The 22,160-nt window shown below is 49.5% G+C and overlaps 1 protein-coding gene across 7 annotated transcripts in view; it reads right to left on the bottom strand.

The window, feature by feature from the left end:
- The window catches only part of IFT43 (intraflagellar transport 43), a 44,897-nt gene extending 27,700 nt beyond the window's left edge, over nucleotides 1–17,197 (bottom strand). The window contains exons 1-5 of one of the 7 annotated variants that reach the window (XM_027812547.2): nucleotides 16,188–16,277; nucleotides 12,252–12,357; nucleotides 11,228–11,258; nucleotides 10,340–10,369; nucleotides 1,702–1,769 (exon numbers count right to left, since the gene is read on the bottom strand). In XM_027812547.2, the coding sequence (XP_027668348.1) occupies nucleotides 1,702–1,769; nucleotides 10,340–10,369; nucleotides 11,228–11,258; nucleotides 12,252–12,355 (233 nt within the window). In that variant the 5' untranslated portion in view covers nucleotides 12,356–12,357; nucleotides 16,188–16,277. Of the gene's footprint in view, nucleotides 1–1,701; nucleotides 1,770–10,339; nucleotides 10,370–11,227; nucleotides 11,259–12,251; nucleotides 12,358–16,187; nucleotides 16,278–16,657; nucleotides 16,846–17,052 lie in introns of those variants that run through there. The other 6 variants (XM_055716009.1, XM_055716007.1, XM_055716010.1 and 3 more) reach the window with 6 other exon arrangements.
- Between the last annotated feature and the right edge of the window lie 4,963 nt (nucleotides 17,198–22,160).

The following is a 22,160-nucleotide window of genomic DNA, read 5'->3' as shown; positions in this document are numbered from 1 at the left end:
TGAAAAGAATACCGTCAGGTATTACATGATATTGTATGCATGACTGAGCAAGGGACACATCTTGACCTCGTGTTCCATCTGCAGGGTCTCACAGGTGGAATGGTCTGCAGCCCTCCATCTCCTGTTCTGCTTCTTCAGCTGAATTGTGTCCAACCTCATACAAGCAGCTACTCCAGACACCTGCTCTATCTGTAAACCACGCAACTGGGATGCTGGAGAAGCACCACTGACAGCTACTGCTCCAAATCTATCTCATGAGGCTAATGGCAAACAGTGGAAAACACCCTAAATTAGCACATGGCACAGTGCTGTTACATTAGGAACCTGTGCACTGTCCTTCAGGGCACGTTAGGCACAGCCCTGAATAACTGTATCACCTCCAATCCAGTCCTTCACCTAGCCAACAATTACATAATTTATTTTTCCTAAACAATGCAATTCACCCGTGTTCTATGCTGTCGCACTTCCATAAAGCTTCTGCTGGGTCCTACGAAGATCCAGGATCACTGATGGCATTTCTTTTATAACCCTGAGGTAGGTACATCTTTGCAATGGCAACTTCTAGCTGCACCCAGCCTATGAAAACTAATAACGTTATCAGAGTTAAACTGGAGAGGAACAGAAGGAATTCAGGCTGAGATCTTTATTCCTTTGCTTTAGTCCAGTCTCCAGATTTTCAGCCGATTTATTCTTCAGAGACAAACAGAATGATGATTTTCCCAGAAAAGTACTGTTTTCCTGAAAGGCTACCCCAGAATACAGACCGCCTTGCTCACTTCCCAAGAAATACTGACCATGTAACAGGTTTCTGGATGTCCCCTCCAGAATTCTCGGGGTTCCAGGAAAGAAAATATGTAACTTTTCCATAAATCAGAATGCCTCCAAAGTATATGTCCAAACATATATACTCTTACTACAGGCCTTAATGTACACAAGCAATCTCACACCACTCCATGACTGAGCCCTTCAGCTCTGTGAATAGGAAATACACCACCAGCACAACTCTACAGCTTGAAAAATAACAAAAGAACTTGAAACGAAGTCATCTCCTCCCAGTCTGAACTGTCCTTTAGTTTTCATAACGATTCTGTTACCATGCCCAGATTTTTCCTTTCCCTTAGGTGTCCTTCACAAACATCAGGCTTCTCAACCTACACTCTACACTTTATATACTTTTTTCCTCCCATCTCTTCTCGCTGACCACCTTCGTTCATCTCCATTATACCATAACCCCATACACACATACACATTGACAAATTTCACCTTTACTGTCAAGGCTGATCAGTAAATCCTGAACTGATCATTGCATTCTTGTCAGTGGGGCACTGTCATGTGTCACTCTCCTGGAAAGGACGCAACCAGTCAAATCCTCCCCTCCCAGTTCCTGCATTTAACATGCTTATTATGTTCTTGACTCTTTCCAGTTACTGTACCAGGTGAGGAATACACTGCCTCTGGCAGACAGCACATGTACACAGTTCTGAGCCCCACCAGGCCAATTTATAAAGAGCATTAGCCAGTGGAACCAAGCAAGAGCAATATTTCAAATGCTTTGAAGGAGCTGCAATGACACTGGAGACACAGGCCATCTATAAGATCCAGAAAAACCGTTCCAATGCCTGTGACAGCAAAGTCCAACTAGTGATGTTCACTTAATCCATGCCTAAGCCCCTCTTAGTAAGGAAAAAGGTGAGGACTCACTTGGTAGATGCCAGTACAGGATCATCTGCCCAGCCTCCTTGCCGGCGTGGGGGTTTAGGTGGTGGACCCTTTAATAAAGAGAAGAGACACATTACAGCCAGCTCCAGTCAACACAAAGTCAATTAAGACACCAGAGATGGGTTACAGGGACCTGTGATCATGAGAAAAGATGACTGGGTAAAAGATGTCCCAAACCAGGGAAAAAAGGTAACTGCAAAGAAGTCCAAGCTGGAATGATTGGGGGGGGGGGGGGGGGGGGGCGGGAGGGACACAGGTGGCTCCCACAGCTTTTATTAAGAACGGGAATGACCTGGGTGACTCATGAGGATTTTTGATTTGACAGAGAGGACCTTGCATGTGTGGTGGGGTCAACTCTGAGCCAAAGCCAAATTACCTCTTGCCACAGATGAGGAAGGGGTTGAACTAACCCCTGATGGTAGGGGTCTCCCGTGTTTATTTCTTGAAGCAGAAGCATTGTTTGTGAGTGTGGGAATTGAAGAGACCCTGCCAGGGGCAGCCACTGCCTGCTGCAGGGAGGGGGCACGACCCTGCATAGCTCCCCGATAGGAGCAAAAATAGTCATCCTCCGAAAATAAACAAGGAGCAGGAATGAGGCAGGAGCTGCAGTCCCAAAATACCAGCTTTCTTCGGCAAAGGGAGCACAGGAGGGCAGAGGGACAGGCAGGGAGCACGGAACGCAGGAAACAGCCTCCTTATACGGGCTCATCCGCAGGGGACAGAGCTCAGTCGACTGGAATGACCATGTCACAGAATGTGAAGCCTTCAGGGGCCCAAGTGAATGGAGTTTTCTGATCTTTAAATGATTCCCCCAGATTCTTAAGATGCCAAACCAGAGAAGAGGCTACAGTGCCAAAAAAGGAGCATTTCGAATTCAGTTGATCTGGACACACCCAGAGCCCAGGAAAAAGGGGAAAAACACACCACATATGGGTGTGCATGCCCACGTAAACATCCCCATTCCCATTACACACACCCCTACCCCAAAAACACACTCCCTCCCACACCGATCCTTCCCGTGCAAACAACCCCCCTCCCTCCTGCCCTGACACCATCCCTCTGGCAGCCAGCAGGCCACGTTCCCAACACACAGCCTCACAACTCCTTGCAAAGGTGCATGGAGCTACACAAATGTCACCAAAGAACCTGGGTCGTAAGGCTGAAGGCAAGTCCAGGGCATTCCAATGGCACCTGCAACGTAATTCCCTCATCAAAACTAGCCTTCAGATCAAAGGTATCTCAAGCAGGACACTCCAGATCAGAAGGTGACAAGAATGACTGCCCCAGTCTTTGCACAGGGCACGATTCCATGGCATCCAAGGGTTTGATTCCAGTGTCTTGCCAATATTGTAACGTCTTCCCATTGATCATACACACCAGGCAACCCTGAATGTCTGTCAGACCCTGACAAACACCTCACATATACCTACAGGTCTTTTATTCCTCTTGCAATAAATCAGGTAATTCTTTTTGAAGTGCCTACAGGAGCACTAGTAACAGGAAAGGCAATGTTAACTGTCAGCTGAGGATAAATAGCTTTTCTTTGCTAGTTGCCTGGAAAGTGCAGCAATAAGGTCACATGCCACATGCATTTTTGTCAAGTAAATAAACTTACCTTCATATACTTTCACATTTCCAAAACCTCAGCATAATTTACAATTGAGAACGCATTGCCATAACATGGTGACAGGTAGGGACATTGCAGCTGCAAGCAAGAACTTGAGGCAGAAAGTAGGAAGAACGTCAACCCCAGATGAAGCAGATCCGAAACAGAGGATATTGTTCCTCTGTAATGGCGCAAGTGTGCTCCTGAACACATCTTTTTGGTGAGAAAGACTGGGGGCTTGAAATGATCAGAACTTGTTTGTGCCTATGTGTTGTATCCTGGACAAGATTTTTATGTACGCTCCTGAATGCAAAGCTGAGCTATACACCCAAACAGTCTGGTGTTCAAAACACTTGAGATGCCACCAGCTCCTGACAAGTGTTGTCTCTTGGCTCTTGCTGCTCAGTCTCTTTCACAACTAACACAACTAACCTCTTGCTTGCTGTGGTTTGCTTTTCCACTTAAGTTTTGTCAGTTGTTTATCTCCAGAAGTCCTCTACCTTAGTTTCTGCAGATCGTCCCTTTTTCAAGGAACACTGCCAATGGTCTGAGCCTTTTATTTTATTTTTTCTAGAGATCTAGTTCACCATTTTTGTGAAGGCACTTTTCCAGTATTTCTTAGGCCACACTCCTCACCAACACTTTCATACTACCACCATGATCAGTATTTTATCTCTTCCTTTGAAAAATGACTGGCCTGAATTCCATCTCACCTGCATTAAAGTAGGAACTCTACCTTCTTCTTTATATGTAGTCAGGGCCTTTCTTATCAGACAGATTTAGAATTCCAATTTGGCTTCCCCATTAAGGCAGAAATTTCCAGGCTACTTGTCAGATCATGTCTGCAGTTCTGAAGGTAGCTAGTTGGATGTTGCTTCCCTCATGGAAGCAACTACCTTGTGTGACTCTGGATCCTGAGGGAGGGTCCAGCAGTTTCTTCTAGGACCTACCACGACACAGGCAGATTATGGGCATACTGGGTCCCTCAGATTCTCAGGTGGGTCTGGAAATACAGATTAATTTACCTTCATCAACATAACAACTCCTTTGAAACTGTGAGCACTCTGTGCAGGGAAGCAGGGACTCAAATGACATTGACAGTGCGCAACAGAGGACGCATAATTTTTCTGTCATATACTACATCTCCTAAAATGTGCAGGATCTATGTTCTGCTCAACATACAAACACTGTGAGATTTTGTACAGTATGTAGGTGCCTTGTTTTTATCCAGTATTGACCATGGAGCGGAAAGAAAGAAGTATGGCCAGTCTCGACTTTCCTCTTCTCCAGCACGTTGCCTGAGGCTCCCCTGACCGAGGAAAAGCAAATCTCCACAAACAGGCCTGATGAATTAGTTTTGACTGCTGCCAATTAAGGAGCTGTAAGTCAAATAACCCCACTGTCTCTGAGCAGCCACGTAACGCTTACAATCTATACCGATCTCAGAGCATATATGATATCAAAAAGGGTTCAATTCCCAGATCAAAGCCTCGTTTTTTTGCAAAGAACAACCCATCTCTGCTAGCCCTCTTTATCATGTCCACGGATGGTTCAAGTAGTGCATCTGATTTTAATGAATACCCTCCAAGGATTTCTGCATGTCTTAAATGCCTAGCAGAAAATACTGGATTTCCATTTCATCCCCAAACTGTCCTTCTCTAACGGTCACTGACCATCCTTTACTAGGGGAAGTGCTATCAAGACAGAAAAAGTTCTCAGGGGGCTTCACATATTCTCTGTCATCAGCAGGTAAAGCAGCAGCTCATATCGTTAAAGAGCTACCAAGAATTTCTTCCCTCAACCAACGGCAGCTACCTAGTCAGCTTACACGTGCGCCTGCCAGGAAAACTGTCATATTGCAGGCAAGGATTTGGCACCTTAACCTGTCTCAAGAGTTACTGCTCTCCCCTGCGTGAAAACAGTGAAGGCCAGCACACAGCAATCTGATTCTCTGAGCCAGGGGTTACCAGGTAGAGCCCTCTCACAACCCACAGTTCCAGGGAAGCGCCCCTCCAGCCCCCCCAGGCATGAACACCCCTCACACAGTTTGCTACTACCTTGTGCTACATCCTGTCAGACACGCTCCCATCCACCTCCACCACTCCTACAGTTCTTTTGCTGCCTTCAGGTGGGTCCAGGAATACTCAAAGCATGGAATAAATGTGCGGAAAAGGAAAAGCTCCTCATAAAATTATTTTCGATGGGATCGTCCCTGATCCACATCAAGGTAGCCAAGCAGGAAGGATACTAGTGGAAAAGCTGGGAAACATGGCTGACTAGAAATGCTATTTTAGTAGATGTCATCAAAAGGCTAGTAGATAAGCTCGGAAAGCTGGAAATAACTGCCCTACTAGCCAGCCACTCGGGGTGCACGGGAGAGAGGCAGCGCAAGGCCTTGGGGAGCTCCAGCCCATGCAGTGCTGGGGCTCACACTGGGGAAGTTGGCCTAATTAGGGAACAAAAGTTCAGCTGCATTTTTGAGATTCCTCCTGGAGAATCTGGCCAACTTCCAGCCGAGCGGTCCCCAGGAACAAGCTGGGAGTCCAAGCACTTCTACAAGCAACCAGAAGACCACTGGGAAAAAAAGCAGCAATCCCTGTAAAATGGAAGCAGGTAAAAAAGTCAGTGCTTCCTTGGATGCTGGTTCCCTTCGGTGGAGGGTGTTTAGTAGCTCAATGCAGGAATCCAAACAGATGACAGAAACTCTGGGACATCACAAATTCAGCTCAGCCCAGGACAAACACGCAGATGAGAGGGCATTCACAACATGCAACAGTTACAGGAAATTCTGCTTCAGAGAACCCTCCCAGGATCTCAGAGATGCCAGTTGCTTCAAAAGCTATCTGCTGCCAATCCACCCCACTCCCAACTCCATGCCTAAGAAGGCAAAACCCTGGCAACGTGCTGCATACAAAGTGCAGCTAGCCCCTGGTGAGGGCCCTTCTGCAAGCTGAAGATCACGGGAGAACAGGACGCTAGAGGAAAACAATGCATTCAGACTGCAAGGTCTTTGGGAATAGGAAATTCTTGTCCCAGCCACACACCAACACTCTCTAGGATCTTACTTCAATGCAAGCTGTAGATACAAAATGGGTTGTAAGGGATGGCATTACAATTACACACAACCTCTTAGGTCACAAACTCTCTGAACTAGAGTGGCTGGGCAGTGCCTAAACCACTGTGATTACTTTTACAAAATTAAGGTCCTTCAGTAAGCACTCAGCTAGCTAAGTGCAGCCAGTGCTGGGCTCCCCAGTCACACATTTCTAAGTGTCAGGGAACACGGGGAAGAACACTTGGGGGCTGGCTGCTGTGCAGATCCAGACCGGACCAGACAATGGAATGAGAGTTTGGAGCTGGGTGCCAACCACTGCGCGAGGGTAAGAACTGGGTCAGGAAAACACCGCTCTGATTAAAGGCCCAGATCATATCAAGCCCCAGGCCATGTCTACACCACAGGTGCAGACACACCTGCAAGCAGGATACGTGTGAGTCAGCTCAGATCTGGAAGCAGCCTAGCTTTGGGTGCTTCTGGTAACCAGCTGGTACTTCCCCGGGCAGAGTGCAGGTTGCTTCTCACCAGGAGATCTCTGCATCATCCTGCACTATATTTTAAGATTCAAACACACTCACTCAAACCACCCCACTGAACTGGGCAACTTAGCAACGTAAGTCCACAACCGGCTTCCTATTTCAGGTCCTTATTTTTTTGCTAGTTGTTCTTCCAATAAATATTCATTGAAAACAATTGTACCTGACATCATCTCTTAAATCTCTTAAACAGCAACAGCCCATTTTTCCACCCACGTTGGTTTAAAAGCACTGGGAACTAAAACTACAAAAAGCCTTAGTTGTCCCCTCTCGAAAGGTCAGATCCTCAAATCCTCTTTCCTATTGCTGCCTTAAAGCATGTCATCACTCAAACTTTGACTGATACAGAGCCACACAGGTCAGCACCCACCCAGCTAAGAGTCAGAAATCAGATGCTCTCCCTGCTTTAGTCCATGAAGGACCCTGAGACTACCTACAGCATGTCTACCTAAGCACAACTAGAGAATGAGGTCCCGGCTGGACTCACGAGGACTGGAACAGATGCCTTCCCACTGAAATGTTGCTGCCTTCAGTTACAAAGTCCTTCCCTGCAGCCCAAAAATTCTTTTAGTCCCATTTGCAAAGCAGAGTGCTTCAGGAAAAAGGACTGAACCTTCTCAGACCCAGAACAGCTCATAGCTTTGTCATAATATATAATATTCTCCAGGGAGGTAGAAAACATTATTTGATACATTTTTTAGGAGGAAGAGGACAAAAAAATCAGCACCCTCCAGTTTGGAAAGGAGATGGTGGGTTTAAAAGTTGTATAAAGCACGTGGCTTCAACATCAAAATTAACACCTCCATCCCTGGAGGTCCCCAAAGGCAAGGAAAAGCCCTGCTCCACTGCTGAAGGCTACAAAACACAGCACAGGGATCAGGATCACTGCTAGTGCAGGGACATGCGGTCCCAGCGCCACCCCAGTGGGGCCATAACGCCACCGAAGGACAGGGCTTCAGACACACCGGGTCCCCAGCCATCCTGAGATTGTCTACATACTACACAGGCACCTAACACAGGCTGTGGATTTTGCTGCGAGGATAAGGCATCTCAATTGCCCTGTGGATCTGCGTTTAGGGAATCCCCATGGTTCTTCTGCATAAAGTTCTAGCCCTCCTTTCAGACAGGGACTAAAGCAAACTAGAAGAGGAACTTCTCCAAGGCCCCAGAGCGATTGCGTGGCAAATCCAGGAAAAGAACCCAGCAAAATCTTGGCTCACAACCACGTTCATACTCCTCCTGCCTATTCTGCCTCTGCAAATTAACTCAGATATTAGGATACACCCTTTATTATACTATTGATCAGCCTTACAGCCTTTGGCTAAATGTCCCAGGCTGCCTTGGAAGGTGCAGCCAAATGAGTGATTCAACTGGCAAAAATTCAGATCCAAGATGAGTGGTTTGCCAGGGGATGCAAAACAAGTCTCAGAGCAGGAAGATGGCTGGAGGGCAGGACTTCAGCAGGTACCTTCACACTGACGGCCCAGATGGGGCTGTTTGCTAGTATTCAGGCAGCCACAAAGTATCTTCAGCACAGCAAGAGGAAAGGGACGAAATCCAGGAAGAGTTCAGATTGTAACACTCAGCTCAGCCCAAAGGGAGTTCAGAGAAGGGTTACATGAGCCATCAGGGGGACGAAGGGGCCAACTTCGGACAAATGATTCAAGGAGCCAAGTATTTCAGCTTGGCCAGGCAATGACTAAGGGAGGGATATACTGCAACAAGTTTTGGATCACACTTTATAATATAAAGCTCCGCTAACAACTGGTTTGGAAGAGACTTAGGATACAATTAACAGAAGTTTGTAAGCATATAGTACTGTAAGTTACAAGTAGCTTACTGACCAGTCAGATTTCTGAATGCTCAGTTAACCGTTTTGTTACCCTTCACAGGCATTTACAAAAGGAAAAATACTATAAAGTGTGACTGTGATGCTTAAGAGCATAAGCCTGAATAAAGGGTGCAGGAATTAGCCAGACAAGAGGGGTTTCAAAGCAGGGATCGCTTCATAGCAAGGAAAATCTCCTTGCCAGGCACCATTGCATAACATCCCTGAAGCAACAACAATTGCTCATGTGGAAGAGTCACATCAGTTTAGTTATTTTAATGAAATTTAGCAGCCAGGAGCAAGAAGCCGCCTGTGGCATGTGACCAGCCACCACTCAGTACAGCAGACCTTGGGAATCAATGATTTAGGGCACTGTATGGAGGTAGAATTAGTTCCAGTGAAATGACTATAAGGATTGGTTCCAGTGGGGGCGGGGGGAAGTTTAGATCAATTATCAGGAAAAATTTCTATTGGGTAACCAGTCCCCAAAACTATACCCATCAGTGGAAGGTCTCTTTGCCTGATAAATGGAAAAGTGCTCTGGGCATAGTCCTGAGTCATCCATCACTGATGAATAAACCCAGTGGATCTTTCCTACAATACAATCTCTAGCAGTACCAAGAGAAAACTGAGATAATCTGAATAGTCTTGACACCTTGTGATGAGCGTCCCCTTCTGAGGCCAGAATTAATGAGATGGGTGATAGGGGTTTCTTTTATGGGCTTTAAATTTCACAGAGGAATCTACTATGCTACCAACACTGGACTGGCGCTTCAGCAGAAGGAATAAAGAGTATGGGAGAGGATGCTTTAATTGTCTAGCATATACAGAGAGCAATTCTAGCCAGGAAAAACTGGCCAACACCAATGCCATGGATAGGAAGAGTACAAAACAATTAGCTCACAGACTTTACCAGAAACAGGTGCCAGTTCTCAGGTTGTTCTGAACAGCACCACCCTGGCTTCTAATGCCAAATGAACGTTGAGATGTACTTTAGCTTTGCTGCAGGATGAGAAAGGATATGTGTATTCCTTTTCTCTGTGTAACAGGAGCCTGGTAAGAAGCACTATGCCATCCTATCAACCACAGACACTAGCATTCCAGTGCTGGTCCAGTAAAAAGGAAAAACCCATAGAAAATACAAAGGCACACATCCTTGTTACTACTGGCTGGCTTTCTCCTCTGGGGCACCAGCAAGACTTCATTATCTCTGAAGACAAGTTTTCCTGTTGTGGGAGCAAGTTAACCATACTGGACAGCAATTCCAGGCTCAGTCAGGTTTTGTACTCTACAAGCTAATTGCCACCCTGACTTTTAAATGAAAATAAAGTGTCTTTCCTAAGGGCCACATATACATCTGTGACCTTAGAACAAGATGCAGCAGCTGATAAGAGCAGCTGTTACAAAAGACAATAAAAAAACCTGACAGCAATAGGACAGAGGATGCAGGAAAGGCATTGCATCTGAGGCAAACTTTGTCTTACTCTCCAATACAAGAGTCTCCACTTAAGGTAGTCTCCAGACACTTGATTAGGTTAGTCCTCCTAGTCCCCTTCAGAGAAGCCAGCATCTACCTAGAAAGCCTCTAGTCTTACATGGTCAACCTTTTCCTCAGGGTCTTCATCCTAGAAGGATCAGGAGGGAAAAACAGAGAAAGAAGTTAAAAGGAAGAATGCACAAAATAGCTTGAAGATTGACATGAATGGCTGTCCTGCAGCACACGCTTTGCAACCTTATTCACTTGAACAAAGTACAAAGTTGATCCCACTGTTGTAAGATGTTATATCCACAGTCCATGCACATACCAACTGTGACGCTATAAAGCGGGTCTGTTTGACTGCAACAGCAGGAAAGTCTGCCAACCATCAGACCTTGAAATGCGTACTAAAGAAAATGAATACCTCCAACTGAGAATGAGAACAGACTTAGTTCCTTCTCCATATAACTCAAGAAAACCCAAATTATTCAGGTGTGTAGGATGCTAGAAAGATTTGTATGGATAGGCTCTGCAACCATGCCAGAGACCAGAAATTGGGGTTATATACTGTAGCAGGCTGCAGCCCTTTTTTCAGGAGCTGTTTCTCAAGGCAACCTGAGATCTTCCACTAAGAGCAGGAGCTGTAGCTGTTAGCATAAGACAGGCGTAGCTGACAACCATATTAGCTTTAGTAGATGAACTTTAGCTAACCACATAGTATAAGGGAGTAGCTTAGTTATGGGGTAGATGAGTAACTCAAGGAAAGCAGCCTGTTAATCACTACAAAAGCTGCAAACTGGTTGAGAAGCTTTCTGATGAGCAGACTGCCAGTACGAGCAGTGGCAAAAACCAGTTGTTAGGTACCAAATGCAAGGAGGAGGCAGTTAACAACTTGGTAAACTTTATGCTGTCCTAGAAAAGACCGTGTTTAGAATCACTCAGGAAGAAAAATCTAGGGTATCTCGTGACCCTGCACAGGATGGCTAGAAACACTACGTTAACCCACCTGACTTCTCTTCTGGACTGCATCATCTCCCCTGTGGAAGAGGGAAGCCATGTGATTCACAAATTGCATGTATCTCTGATTAAAGGAGTTTGGTATCTGAGTTGACTTCGTGTCTGTGCTGTCATCTGGTCTTACAGGTCTTACCATGACAGCAGCAGAGGGAAGCTACATGCAGCTTAGGGCAGCTGGGGTACAGAAGCGTCCCTATCAGTGATCAGTGTGAAAGAGATCAGATTTAGCCAACTGGTAAAATCTATTGGAAGTGTGTATCTGTCAGCCAGGGACCAACGACTTCACACACCCAAGAGCAGTAAGGCTTCTGTGGGGCCCAACATGACCTAAGCTTCTCTGAATGTATGGAGCCCAAGTGGTACAGAACTCGCAGTAGCACAGAAGGAAATCCAGCTGGACAACACATGTTAGAAAAGCATTTAAATAACCACTACTTTGAGCAATCTGCCACATGGATTTCACCCTCAGCGATTGATTTACAGTTGTTTATTCACTTGGGTTAAATAACCAAGTCCTATTTAAACTATGCCTGGATGTCAGCCTAAAGAATCACTGCCAGGACTGTTTGTAAGCTGGGTGGTGGAAGTCCAAATAGGTGCTTTGCAAAATTCACCTGTGTTAATATCCTTCCAATATGCAGTGGAGGTGGCACAAGCTTTTGTCTGTCTACATGAATCTGTCCTCAATAAGGTATTTTTTTTACAGCACAGAAATGCTCACTTTTTAACTGTCACCCACGGACCACAAGTACATAGGCAAGCTTAGAAATATCACGTAGGACAACAAGAGAACAACATATTTTCAGAAGTGGAAGCACAGAGCCTTTCCCCAGCCTGTGGTGAAATGTGGGGAAGAGAACCAGCAGGGAACTTAGAATCTGATTTTTTGGGGCAAACCCCTACACAAAGTGAAAGTGATCCTGTCCTACCCGCATGGAGATATTCTCAACACAGCCTGGAAAACCCTCATCCTTCAGGCTGACACACTGGCTATTACAGCAATCTCCACTCACAAGGATCTACAAAGTGCTTCCAGAGAGACAGCGGCAACATCACACTGGGATTGCAAGAGGTAGAAACCAGGGAAGTCTTGAACAAGGTCCCAGGGGAATCCCATCACTGTAGGACGAAGAGAAAACAGACTGTGGAAACAGGATAACTTAATATTCATGCATACTGATTTCTTACAGAACAGCAAATAGTTCACCCTTGCTGAGAGAAGACACAGAAAAGGAAAAATTTGCTGATACATTTTAAAAAAATGGCTTTTCCACTCAGCTTTCCAAATCAATCTCCTCAAGAGATCTAAACCTGGCCAAACAGCTTCTTTTGGTGGATATCATCAAGCCAGCATTCAGGCTGTTGGATGCACTGATGTTAGAGCCGTGAAAAAAAGTTTGACTTTTGTTCTATAAAAGTGTCCAGAAGGCCTGGTAAGATGGGACAGCAAAGATCTTCAGCAGATCTCATTATGTGATCGGCCCCTCCCATTATACAAGTAACACGACCAGCTTAAGTTTGTCCAATTTTGTCAGAAACTTGATAGCATCAAGATGAGTAAAAAGTTAACACATCAAGCCAGGGGATGGGAAAGGCCTCCCAATGGAAAAATGGACACATTACCCCTCTGAAAATGAATGTTTGAAATGCGGAGTCCTGGCATGCAGCAAGCAGATTTATCTCTAGGAATTCCCATTTACAGCATATTCCCCTGGGTGCCCAAGAAGTGCCTGCCGATTTGCCAAGGAGCTCTAAAGGCCAGGAACATGCACAGCCATTGCTGTAGGAGGATGCTGACTGCACCAATTACAGCAAATAATCATGTTCCTTCTTGCCTCATGAAATAATACATAGCTGCAGCGTTGTTTGTTAGTACTTGTACTTCTGAAAAGGCAGGAATGCTCTGCATGTCAGATGGCAGACTGTGAGCTTTGTGACCCTTAGCGAGCCCCTTGAGAGGACAAGGGTTCGAAATCTGAAGGTAATGCAGATACTTCCACACAGGAATGGGAATTAGCAAATACAGATTTGGGCAGAGGAACTGGAGATCCACCACTGTAGTCAAGGAACTTATTGTGGGAGATACATACACACAACAGGCACAGAAAAGACACCTGAGCTTGGGGGAAGTACGTTGAGGCTACAAGGCACAGGAGATGGCAGCTGTGCCCTAAGGAAGGAGGTTTTAACAACACATTTGTGAGAGAAACACAGCTGAGGAGAGGCACCATTGTTTGGAGTCTCTTTTGGAAGACGGAATCCAGGTCAAGGAGAGATCAGGAGTAATGTGGTAAAATCTATGCTCCGAGTCAGATGACTTGCCTATTGACTTCAAAACAAAGATGGTTTTAATTACATAAAACGAGCTGATCACCCCTCAGAGAGAATTTCTTTGTAATAATACCAAATGTTGAAACATGGACAGACAGGTACTCTTTGCTTCCTTCAAGCAAGCTGCTCTGACTGGAGAACACTTCCCGGATGGTTCTCAGTGTCACAAAAAGACCAGAACAACAGCACAAACGGTACGTTCATACCAGAAATTTGAGCTGGGTGGAAACTTGGTGGATTGACGTGGAATTTAAAAAAGTAACAAAAGTAGAGGCGAATCTTAGAACAGTTTTAAAACTCTGAGGAAGTACTGAGCACAGAATCACCACCCTGAACGTGAAACTGCACATGAAGGTGTGAATACAGCAAAGGTTTAAGACAAAATCCTCTGTCTTCAAAATCAGTAATAAGAATAAAACCTCCTATGCTGAAATTAATCAGGTGGGGCCTCCGCTACTACTGCCAGTTCCATTAAAAAAAGTACTGTTCTTTTAATTTTGCATTTCTTTTGGGAAGGTTCCCTGAAAAGGTTTCAAGATGACCAGATGGCTGAATGAGACATCCATTGTAACAGTTGACCCCCCCACCTGGAGGCAAGCCAAGGCCAAGCTCCCAGAAAAGGTGATTGCCAATCTAGGGTGAAGGAAAAACCAACATTAGTTCTATTAAGTGCTCACTTTGGTATCAAATGCAAACATGTATGAGAAGCCTCCAATACTGGAGCAAAGGAAAAGGCTGAGGATTGTTTAAAGTGGATTTTGTCTCTTCTCCAGTAGCTCCAAGGTTTTCAGTTAACAGCAACATTTAGCAACAAAGAACTGTCTGAACGGAGACTATTGACACAAATGATTCTTCCTTGTGGTTAAGATCCAGTAATAACATATTTGAATCTTGTAAGGCGTGGAAGGCCTCACCCCTCTTCTGCTGAAAAGCTCGCTGCTTTCAAACAGATTGTAACTATTTCTTAGTTGTCTCCAGGGGTGCCCACGGACTGGAGCCTTTGTGACCCCTTCCCACCTATTATAATGGCTGTGCTGCAAGACACACCAAGTACAACTGCAGTAAGTTACGGTCAGTCAGCTGTACTCCTGCATCACACCCTGGTCTCCTTCTAACCAGGGAATCCGTCCATGAACTAGGACGGCCAGTTCCAGTAAGAGAACAATCTGACAGTGAGCCACCCTAATCTGGAGGCTAACCAACAATTACACCCATTTGAACAACCAGCTGGTTTCTTTAAGACTTTCTTTACCTATGAGGCCCATGGTTATTTCAATTTCTTACGTTACGCCTTCTGCAAACACCTTCACAGAATCCCTCCTGAACTCTTAGAGCATACCCGGGGAGGGAAGAACGCATAGCTGGGAGATGATTCTCCATTTTGCCTATCAAGAGAAAAGAGAATACTTTCTCCAGAAAAAAAGCCTGTTCTGGGAGGTGAACAGTAAGCTAAAGCTAGGCCTTAAGAGTGTATTTCCAACAGCATCACAGGGACTCCAAGGAAACATCCTCCCACAAAACCATTACGGCAGACACAGTTACTCGGTGTAATAGGCGGGGTTTGTCACTGCACAGAGGATCAGGGAGTAGCCACTTCCACGACAGAAGGTTCCAGGGCTCTGAGCACCGTAGTCTGAAACACGGTTGGTGTCAGGGTGGCCAGCGGGTTTGCAATTTAAAGATGCCAAGGACATGGTACACTGGAGACCATGACTGGCATTGCAAAAAGCTAAGTATTATCTCATTTAAACAAATACCACTGTCAATAAAGCAGAAGTCTAATGGTCCTTTTTTCCACCTGAAGGTGTCAGGGGGCCAAATCTGTATGTCACAGGTGCTTCTTCCTGCAGCAGATGCCTGTGGAGAAGCCATGCTAACATCAGAGAGCAAACTCACAGGTGGAATTTGAGCATTCTGCAGTGCTAAGCAAGAAAGTGAATCAAAAGGGCTTAGGATTCATCTTTCTGGGCACCAGAGGATGTTACCTCACTTTCCCATGAAAGTGTGTTCCAGACCATCTTCTACTTTTTGAATATGTGCTGACAGAACACACTCTGAACAAAAGTTTTTCTCCAAAGCCAAGCGGGAACAGAGTTTGCATATATTACGCACAAGACAAAGCCTCAGATGTTGCAAAGCTGGCTCCTAGCATGACCTTTGTAGCCTGCGCAGGGAGGAAAGGAAAAAGAGCGTCACTACACGAACCTGAGAGTGACCATCTCAGATACTGTACTCTGGCTCTAGCAAAGCAAATTGCAAAAGTACGGCATCTGCTTACCTTGCTACCATAGATGGTGGCGCAACTGGTCACAAAATGATGGGCCTGCTCTCCCATGGAAGATAGGCACGTAGAGGAGGGAGAGGCCCCAAGCCCTGTTTGATGCTACCCTCCACGCTTCACACATGAGAAACCGTAGCCCCAGACGTGAGCCTGTGCGAAAACTACACATCGCACAGAGGGCAACACCAGGAAGGGGACAGTCACCTGGGTCCCAGCGCTAAGGACTAACTTCAGAGGACTGCGCAGCCCCGAGGGAAGGGCTCTCAGAAGAAACAGAGAATCCCCCGCTGGAGACCCCAGCAGGGCTACAGACACGCTCCCCTGCCGGGACACCCACCTCTCCCGGAGAAGCAGCCGGGCAATTCTTCCTGCTGAGATTTTCATCTGGAAAGAATTCCTGGTGGGCTCGACGGCCCATCTTTAGCACCTGCAGTGCGGGGGAAACGCAAAGGAGCAGAGGGCACACGGTTACCGACAGAAGCGCCTGGCAGCCGGGGGGACGCGAACGGCAGCTCCGCGGCGCGGCCGAGCCCCCGCCAGGCGCCGCGCTCCCCTCAGCGCCGCCGAGCAGCGCCCGCCGCCGGTGCCCGGCACAGCCCCGCCCGCCGCACGGCGGCCCCGCGGCCGGACCCACGGGGAGCCCCGGCCAGGCCTCCCGGAACGGCCGGCGCCGCTTTCCCCGCCCTCCGCCGCCGCGCCGCGGGGGCTGCCGGCCCCGAGGCTCCCCCGGCCGGGCCGCGGTTAAACCCCCGCCCCAGCCCCCGCCCAGGGACACCGGGCCCGGCCCCGAGGCGGCCGCTCGCGCACCCGCCGCCGTTAACGGCCAGCGCGGGCCCGGCCTCGCCGCCGCCCGGGCCCGCTCACCCCAGCGACGCCCCCCCGCCGCGGCGCCTCCGCCCGCTCCGCCTCGGCCTCCATCCGCCGCCGCCGGTGCTTCCGGCGGACAGCCCGCCCCCGCCGCCCCGCCACGGCCTCGCCGCGACGCCCGGCCCGGCCCGCCGGTGCCGTCCCCGCCCCGTGTGTGGGCCCCGCCGCGGCCGCCCCCTTCCCCGGCCGCACCGCGGGGGGCGGCGGGGCGCGCCCCGGTAACCGTGCCCGCACCGGGCCCCTTAGCGACCGTAAGCCTTGGCCTGACTAACGGCGCCGCCGCTTGCCGGTCCCGCGGGCCCTGTGAGCACCGGGCTGTCAGCGTTCCACCGCACCGGCGTCCGGCTCTTCATACACCGGAGCCACCACCGAGCTCCGGAGCCCCGCAGAAGCCCCAGCCGTGGGGCTCTGTCTCCTCGCAGACGCTGGTGCCGGGTCTCCTCACGGCCTCTGGTGCCGGGCCCGGTCCCCAGCTCTCCAACGCCGGTTCCAGACGGGAGGCAGGCCCACGGGAGGCAGGCCCGGGGGTCGCACAACCAGCATTACACACACGCCTCCCAAGCATGAGTTGTGCACGGATTTCCACCGACACAACCCCAGTCCCTTTCTCGGCTGGACAGATTGATTGTAAATAGACCTGGGTTTAACGCCAGGTGTTAAATAAACATTCTGTTCTCTGGTGATTTGTCCGTTTTGCCTGTATTCTGCTAGCATCTCTGACATTCCTCCCAATCTTCACCCATCCTCATTAGCCTAAATCATTGTCACCCATCTATTCTGCTGCTACAGTGAAAAACTGCGCCACGCCACAAACTGCACCGTTAACACTTTGCCGTGATGAAAATTGACCGTGTAACCCAAAAGTTTTAAGCCTTCCAGGAATACCTTTTACCCAAGGCACCAGATCTCACCCTGTACCTGCTTAGCTTTAGTAGAAGCTCACAGTCTGGCTGAAGAACTTTAAAAAGTCTAAATAAATTGTGTCAAATACTTCTCCTTTTTTCCATTCCTTACTGACATTTTCAAGTTGTTTTGCTGTGACTGTGATGATCTAAGGATTAAGTGAAATAAGATTTGTGGGCAGAGGTAATAACTTTTTATTAGACCAACTGATACAGCTGGAAAAAAACATACGAGTGTTTCTGTGCCTGAAAGCTTGTCTGTTTTTTCCAGCTATATCAATTGGTCTAATAAAAGATACTATCTCCCTTTACAAACCTTGACATGTTCAAGGAATTCAATGTGAGATGTGATTTTCCTTTTTTGAAGCCAGGCCGGTTAGGCTGCATGAAATGATGATCTTCCAGATACTTTGTTCTTCTCCTTTAATTAAGATTCAAGTCCTCATGGGGTAGAGAGGGCAGTTTTCACCTAGCCCCATGCTTCACCACCAGGGCCGTGGGACTGTGGCCCTGCAGTTCCCAGTTCCAATCCGTGCCTCCGAAGAGCTGCTGGAACAGTGCAGCTACACAGATACCAGGAGATGGAGGGAGCTGTAGCCCCCAGGTTGCAGTAGCAGGATGTCCAAGTACAAGCGTACGCTCACAGCTGACCTTCTTGACCAGGAAAAGAGCGTCCTAAAAGGAGCCTGATAGCATCCAGAGCAACATCTGCTAAAGCAGGAAGGGCATCCCTGGCGCTGGGAATCCTTGGGTAGGACTGCATTGCCAGCTGTGGCCCCAGAGAGGTAGCTGGTGGGGTGTTCCTACCAGCGTAGGAACAGTATGGGGTGCCACTCTGGGCAGACAGACCATGAAGCAGCAGGACCCATGGGTTAACTTGTCTGGAGCCGATGCCCCCCGAGACCCTCCTCACAATTCCCTCAGGTCTCCATCCCACTAGCACATCCCAGCTCCCCCCCAAGACACACCGTGCTGCTTGCTGCCCACCCCAGTGACAGCAGTCTCAGGCTGATTGAAGGAGGGTGGGGTCCACGTGCAGGACCGAAAAAAATCAAGCACTTGGGGAATCAAGCCTTGTCTCAGAACTGTGACTTCTGACTTCAGAGATCCTTGATGAGAGAGAACAAACATGCAGAAAAAATTAAACCTAAAATCTGCCCGGCCTTCAGTCCCTCTGGACTTCTCCAGTCATCGCAGTGGGGCTTATCACCCACCCTGATGCATTTTGCCTGCTTGTGGAGGGCAACAAGGCAGAAAGAGTCTTCACCCATCATTTCGTGTGGTGGCCAAAATGGATCTTGCTTGCTTTAAACGCTGGGGTCACCTTTTCTGAACAGCTTAATTCTCCTCTGTCTGACCGGTGACAGCACAGGCAGCATTTGATCCTGGGCCTACAGCAGCACCACTCAGCTGAGGAGGGGACAGTTAACAGGACAAATGTTTGGTGCTGCTGTCGCTGTCTAAAGCCACTTTCTGTGTTTGTTGTCCATCCAGTTCAGGTCCGTGGTGCCATGGTTTCTCTTTCCCAGCGTACAGCTTCAGGTGTATTCTCAGCTCTCAGTCTGCCTTACTTGTTCAGTTTTGTCCTTGCTATAAATCACACTGCTGCCACCCCCTCCCATCTGAACAGCAAGTAAGAACTATGCAAGCATTCTTTTCACGGACAAGTTCTCACACCTAAGCATGGACTCTCTCCATCTGGTTTCAACCCAAACCCAATCGCGCAGAATAGGACTAACAGGGTCCCCCACTAGTGCTGTTTGCTGTTGATTACTCCTTGACTGGACCTATGAATAGAGCTTGTGTCTGGTCTTCCTTCTACTCAAGAGAAAGCCGGGAGAGTCTGGGAAAGCAATCACACTTGAGCACTCCCACATGCTTCTGGTCCTGGACCACCTTTAGAGCAAGGGCACACATGCGTAGTTAAAGCTACAGCTATGGTGGAAAGCCCACATGTAGCACTACTGTGGGAGAGAACAATGACCACCTTATTCAGCGCAGCCAAAGGTTTTGTTCAGTAGCTCTCTGGCAGCAGTAGGATTTATGGGATGCAGGGCAATTCCAGTAGCAACCAGTGACACAGCGCTGCGCCTTTCTTCCTCACCCAGTGCTCGTGTCAGGCGGCCAGCCAGACTCCCGATTTCAGCGCGGGCCAATTCATTGAAAACATTAAGCTTCCACGGCGAAGCAAAGCACTCGGCGAAGACTGCTGCCATAGCCGGCTCCACGCCACTGCTAGCTCTAAGAGAGCAGCTCCAAGCACCCCAAGTTTGATTTTTCTGCAATTTTTTTCTCCAAGCACCCCAAAAGCATTTACCCCATCCCTAAGGGGTTTTGGAGGAGGGAAACAACTGTAAATATTCTGTTATTTGTGCAGGTTCCAGGACAAAATCTCCTGACAACTGCAAAGCTTCAAACGGGAGGTTCCTCCCTCTGGAAAGTGGAAGGGGCTTTGACAGGCAGAAAGGGCCCACGCATTTGCCTGTCTTGATCTCCATGAGAACAGACACTTTTCGGGTTACATCAGTCCCAGCTCAGACTGTCAAACCCCAGTCAGGGTTGCCAAGTGTGAAATATTTCCTATGATACACGTTCAGTAGCCCTGTCGGGCTCTCCCTCAGCCCAGCTGGATTCCAGCACGTCCAAGACATGCAACCTGTTAGCGATGGCTGCTAGCAGCCACCAGCGGCGGCTCCAGTGCATGTCAGGCCACGGAGCTTCCCCGCCTCTTCTCAACCCAGAGAGAGAGCAATACCTAGAGCAGAAAATGAGTGGCCCAATACTGGAACTAGCACCACACCTACTACGTCCTTCTCCGCTACTATTTCCGAGCGGCAAGTCCCCACTGTCAACTCCTAAAAGACAAGTCTGCTCTCAGCCACGAGCAACGTAACCTTACATTTCATGCTATTGCATTTCATCCCATTTCTACCATTTCAGCCATCAAAATCGCCTACCCCTCCTATAGGATATCCCAGTCCTCCCCCATATCGACAATCCCTCCCAATTTTGGATAAGCAGCCAATTTCATTAGCACTTCTATTTCAGCGTGCCAAGATCATTAATGAAAACTGGGCCTGGGACCAGCCACTGGGGAACTCTAGAATAATCTCTTATAATTCCTGTACTTCTCTCCATCTTAACTAATAACTCACCATGCGGCACTGTAGCAAATGGATTACTGAAGTCCAGAGCAATCAGTTCTACCGCATTTAGTGTGACCTCCAACCTGACGCGGGGCAGAGGAGGTCCCAGAATGGAAAAGCATCCAGAAATCATTTCAGAAGCACCTGGGGAGCTATAGAAACATCCATGCCGATCTACAGAAAAATATTCCACGGACAGTTAACAGCGGTGCTCAGACTTCGCACCTTACTCCAAGTCGTGATTAGCCTGACATCATCTTTGAGCCACCAGATCTCATTACATCTTTGTCTGCTCGGTCAAGGAACTCCAATTCCTCCTCCTAGTGACGCAGGCACAGCTCACCCTTTGACCCCCTCAGAGCCACAGGGAAGGGGCTCACCAGGTGCCCAGCACCCCCAGCCGCCCCATGCATTTCCTCGACCCTCTTCCATGCTCCGTGTCACCGCTGAGCCACCGCTCCCCGCAGCCCTGCCCAGCGTGCGCAGCCACAGAGTCACCGCGGACCCCACTGCCCCCAGTCGCCGGGCGCACCTCTCCCAGAGCACGAAGCCCCCAGGCCCTGCTCCCACCTCGCCCGCCGCTGCGTCCCAGCCTGGCCGCTGGCTTCTGCTTCGGGCAGGCGTGAAGCCGCCGGGCGCCTACGCCAGCCCCGGCTGCCCCTCTGCGGGCCCGGGAGAAGGGCCGGGCACTGGGCTGGGCGGCCACCACACCTGGGGCAGGGGCCGGCTGCCGGTGAAGCCCCTGGGCACAGCGAGCACAGGCCCGCCCAGGGTAGGGGGCTGCGGCCAGACCCCGGGAGAGGAGCCCGGGTCGTGGGCCCGCAGCCCGGCCGGGGCAGGTGGCCCCTCTCCCGCGGGTGGCCCCGGCCCCCTGGAGGGCAGCGGGCGCCCGGGGCAGCACCGTCCCCTCAGGGCGGGCTGCCGCGGCGGCGGGCTCAGCGCCCCGGTGGTCGCCCACCTGCCCTCGGGGCCGCGGGGCTTCACCCTGCCCGCCCGCCGCCTGCCCCCGGGGCCTCGCAGGGCCCGCCGGCCCCGCCGCCTGCCCGGGCCCCGCCGCCCCCCGCCCGCAGCGCGGCGCCCGGCCCCCCCCGGCCGCCGGGGCCCTCCCTCCCTGCCTCCCTCCCTGCCTCCCTCCCTGCCTCCCTCCCTGCCTCCCTCGGAAAAAAACCACATCAGGAAAGTATTCGGGGTATTTTTAGCCGCTTTTAATGCGATTTCGCAGCTGGAAGCGGGAGGGGCCTCCCCGCGCCGCCCGCCAGCGCGCAGCAGACCCCCGCCACAGCCCCGGCCGCCCCGCGCCGCCGCTGCCCGGCCGGCGCCAGCAGGGGGCGCCCGCGCGCCGCCGCTGTCCGCGGTGCGGCGGCCACGTCGGAGGGCGCGCGGGGCCGCCCCGCC

The sequence above is a fragment of the Falco cherrug genome, chromosome 7, assembly GCF_023634085.1.
Source record: "Falco cherrug isolate bFalChe1 chromosome 7, bFalChe1.pri, whole genome shotgun sequence".
Classification (NCBI taxonomy): Eukaryota; Metazoa; Chordata; class Aves; order Falconiformes; family Falconidae; genus Falco; species Falco cherrug.
The sequence above is the reverse complement of the archived record's forward strand: the minus strand, read 5'-3'. Positions and strand labels throughout refer to the sequence as shown.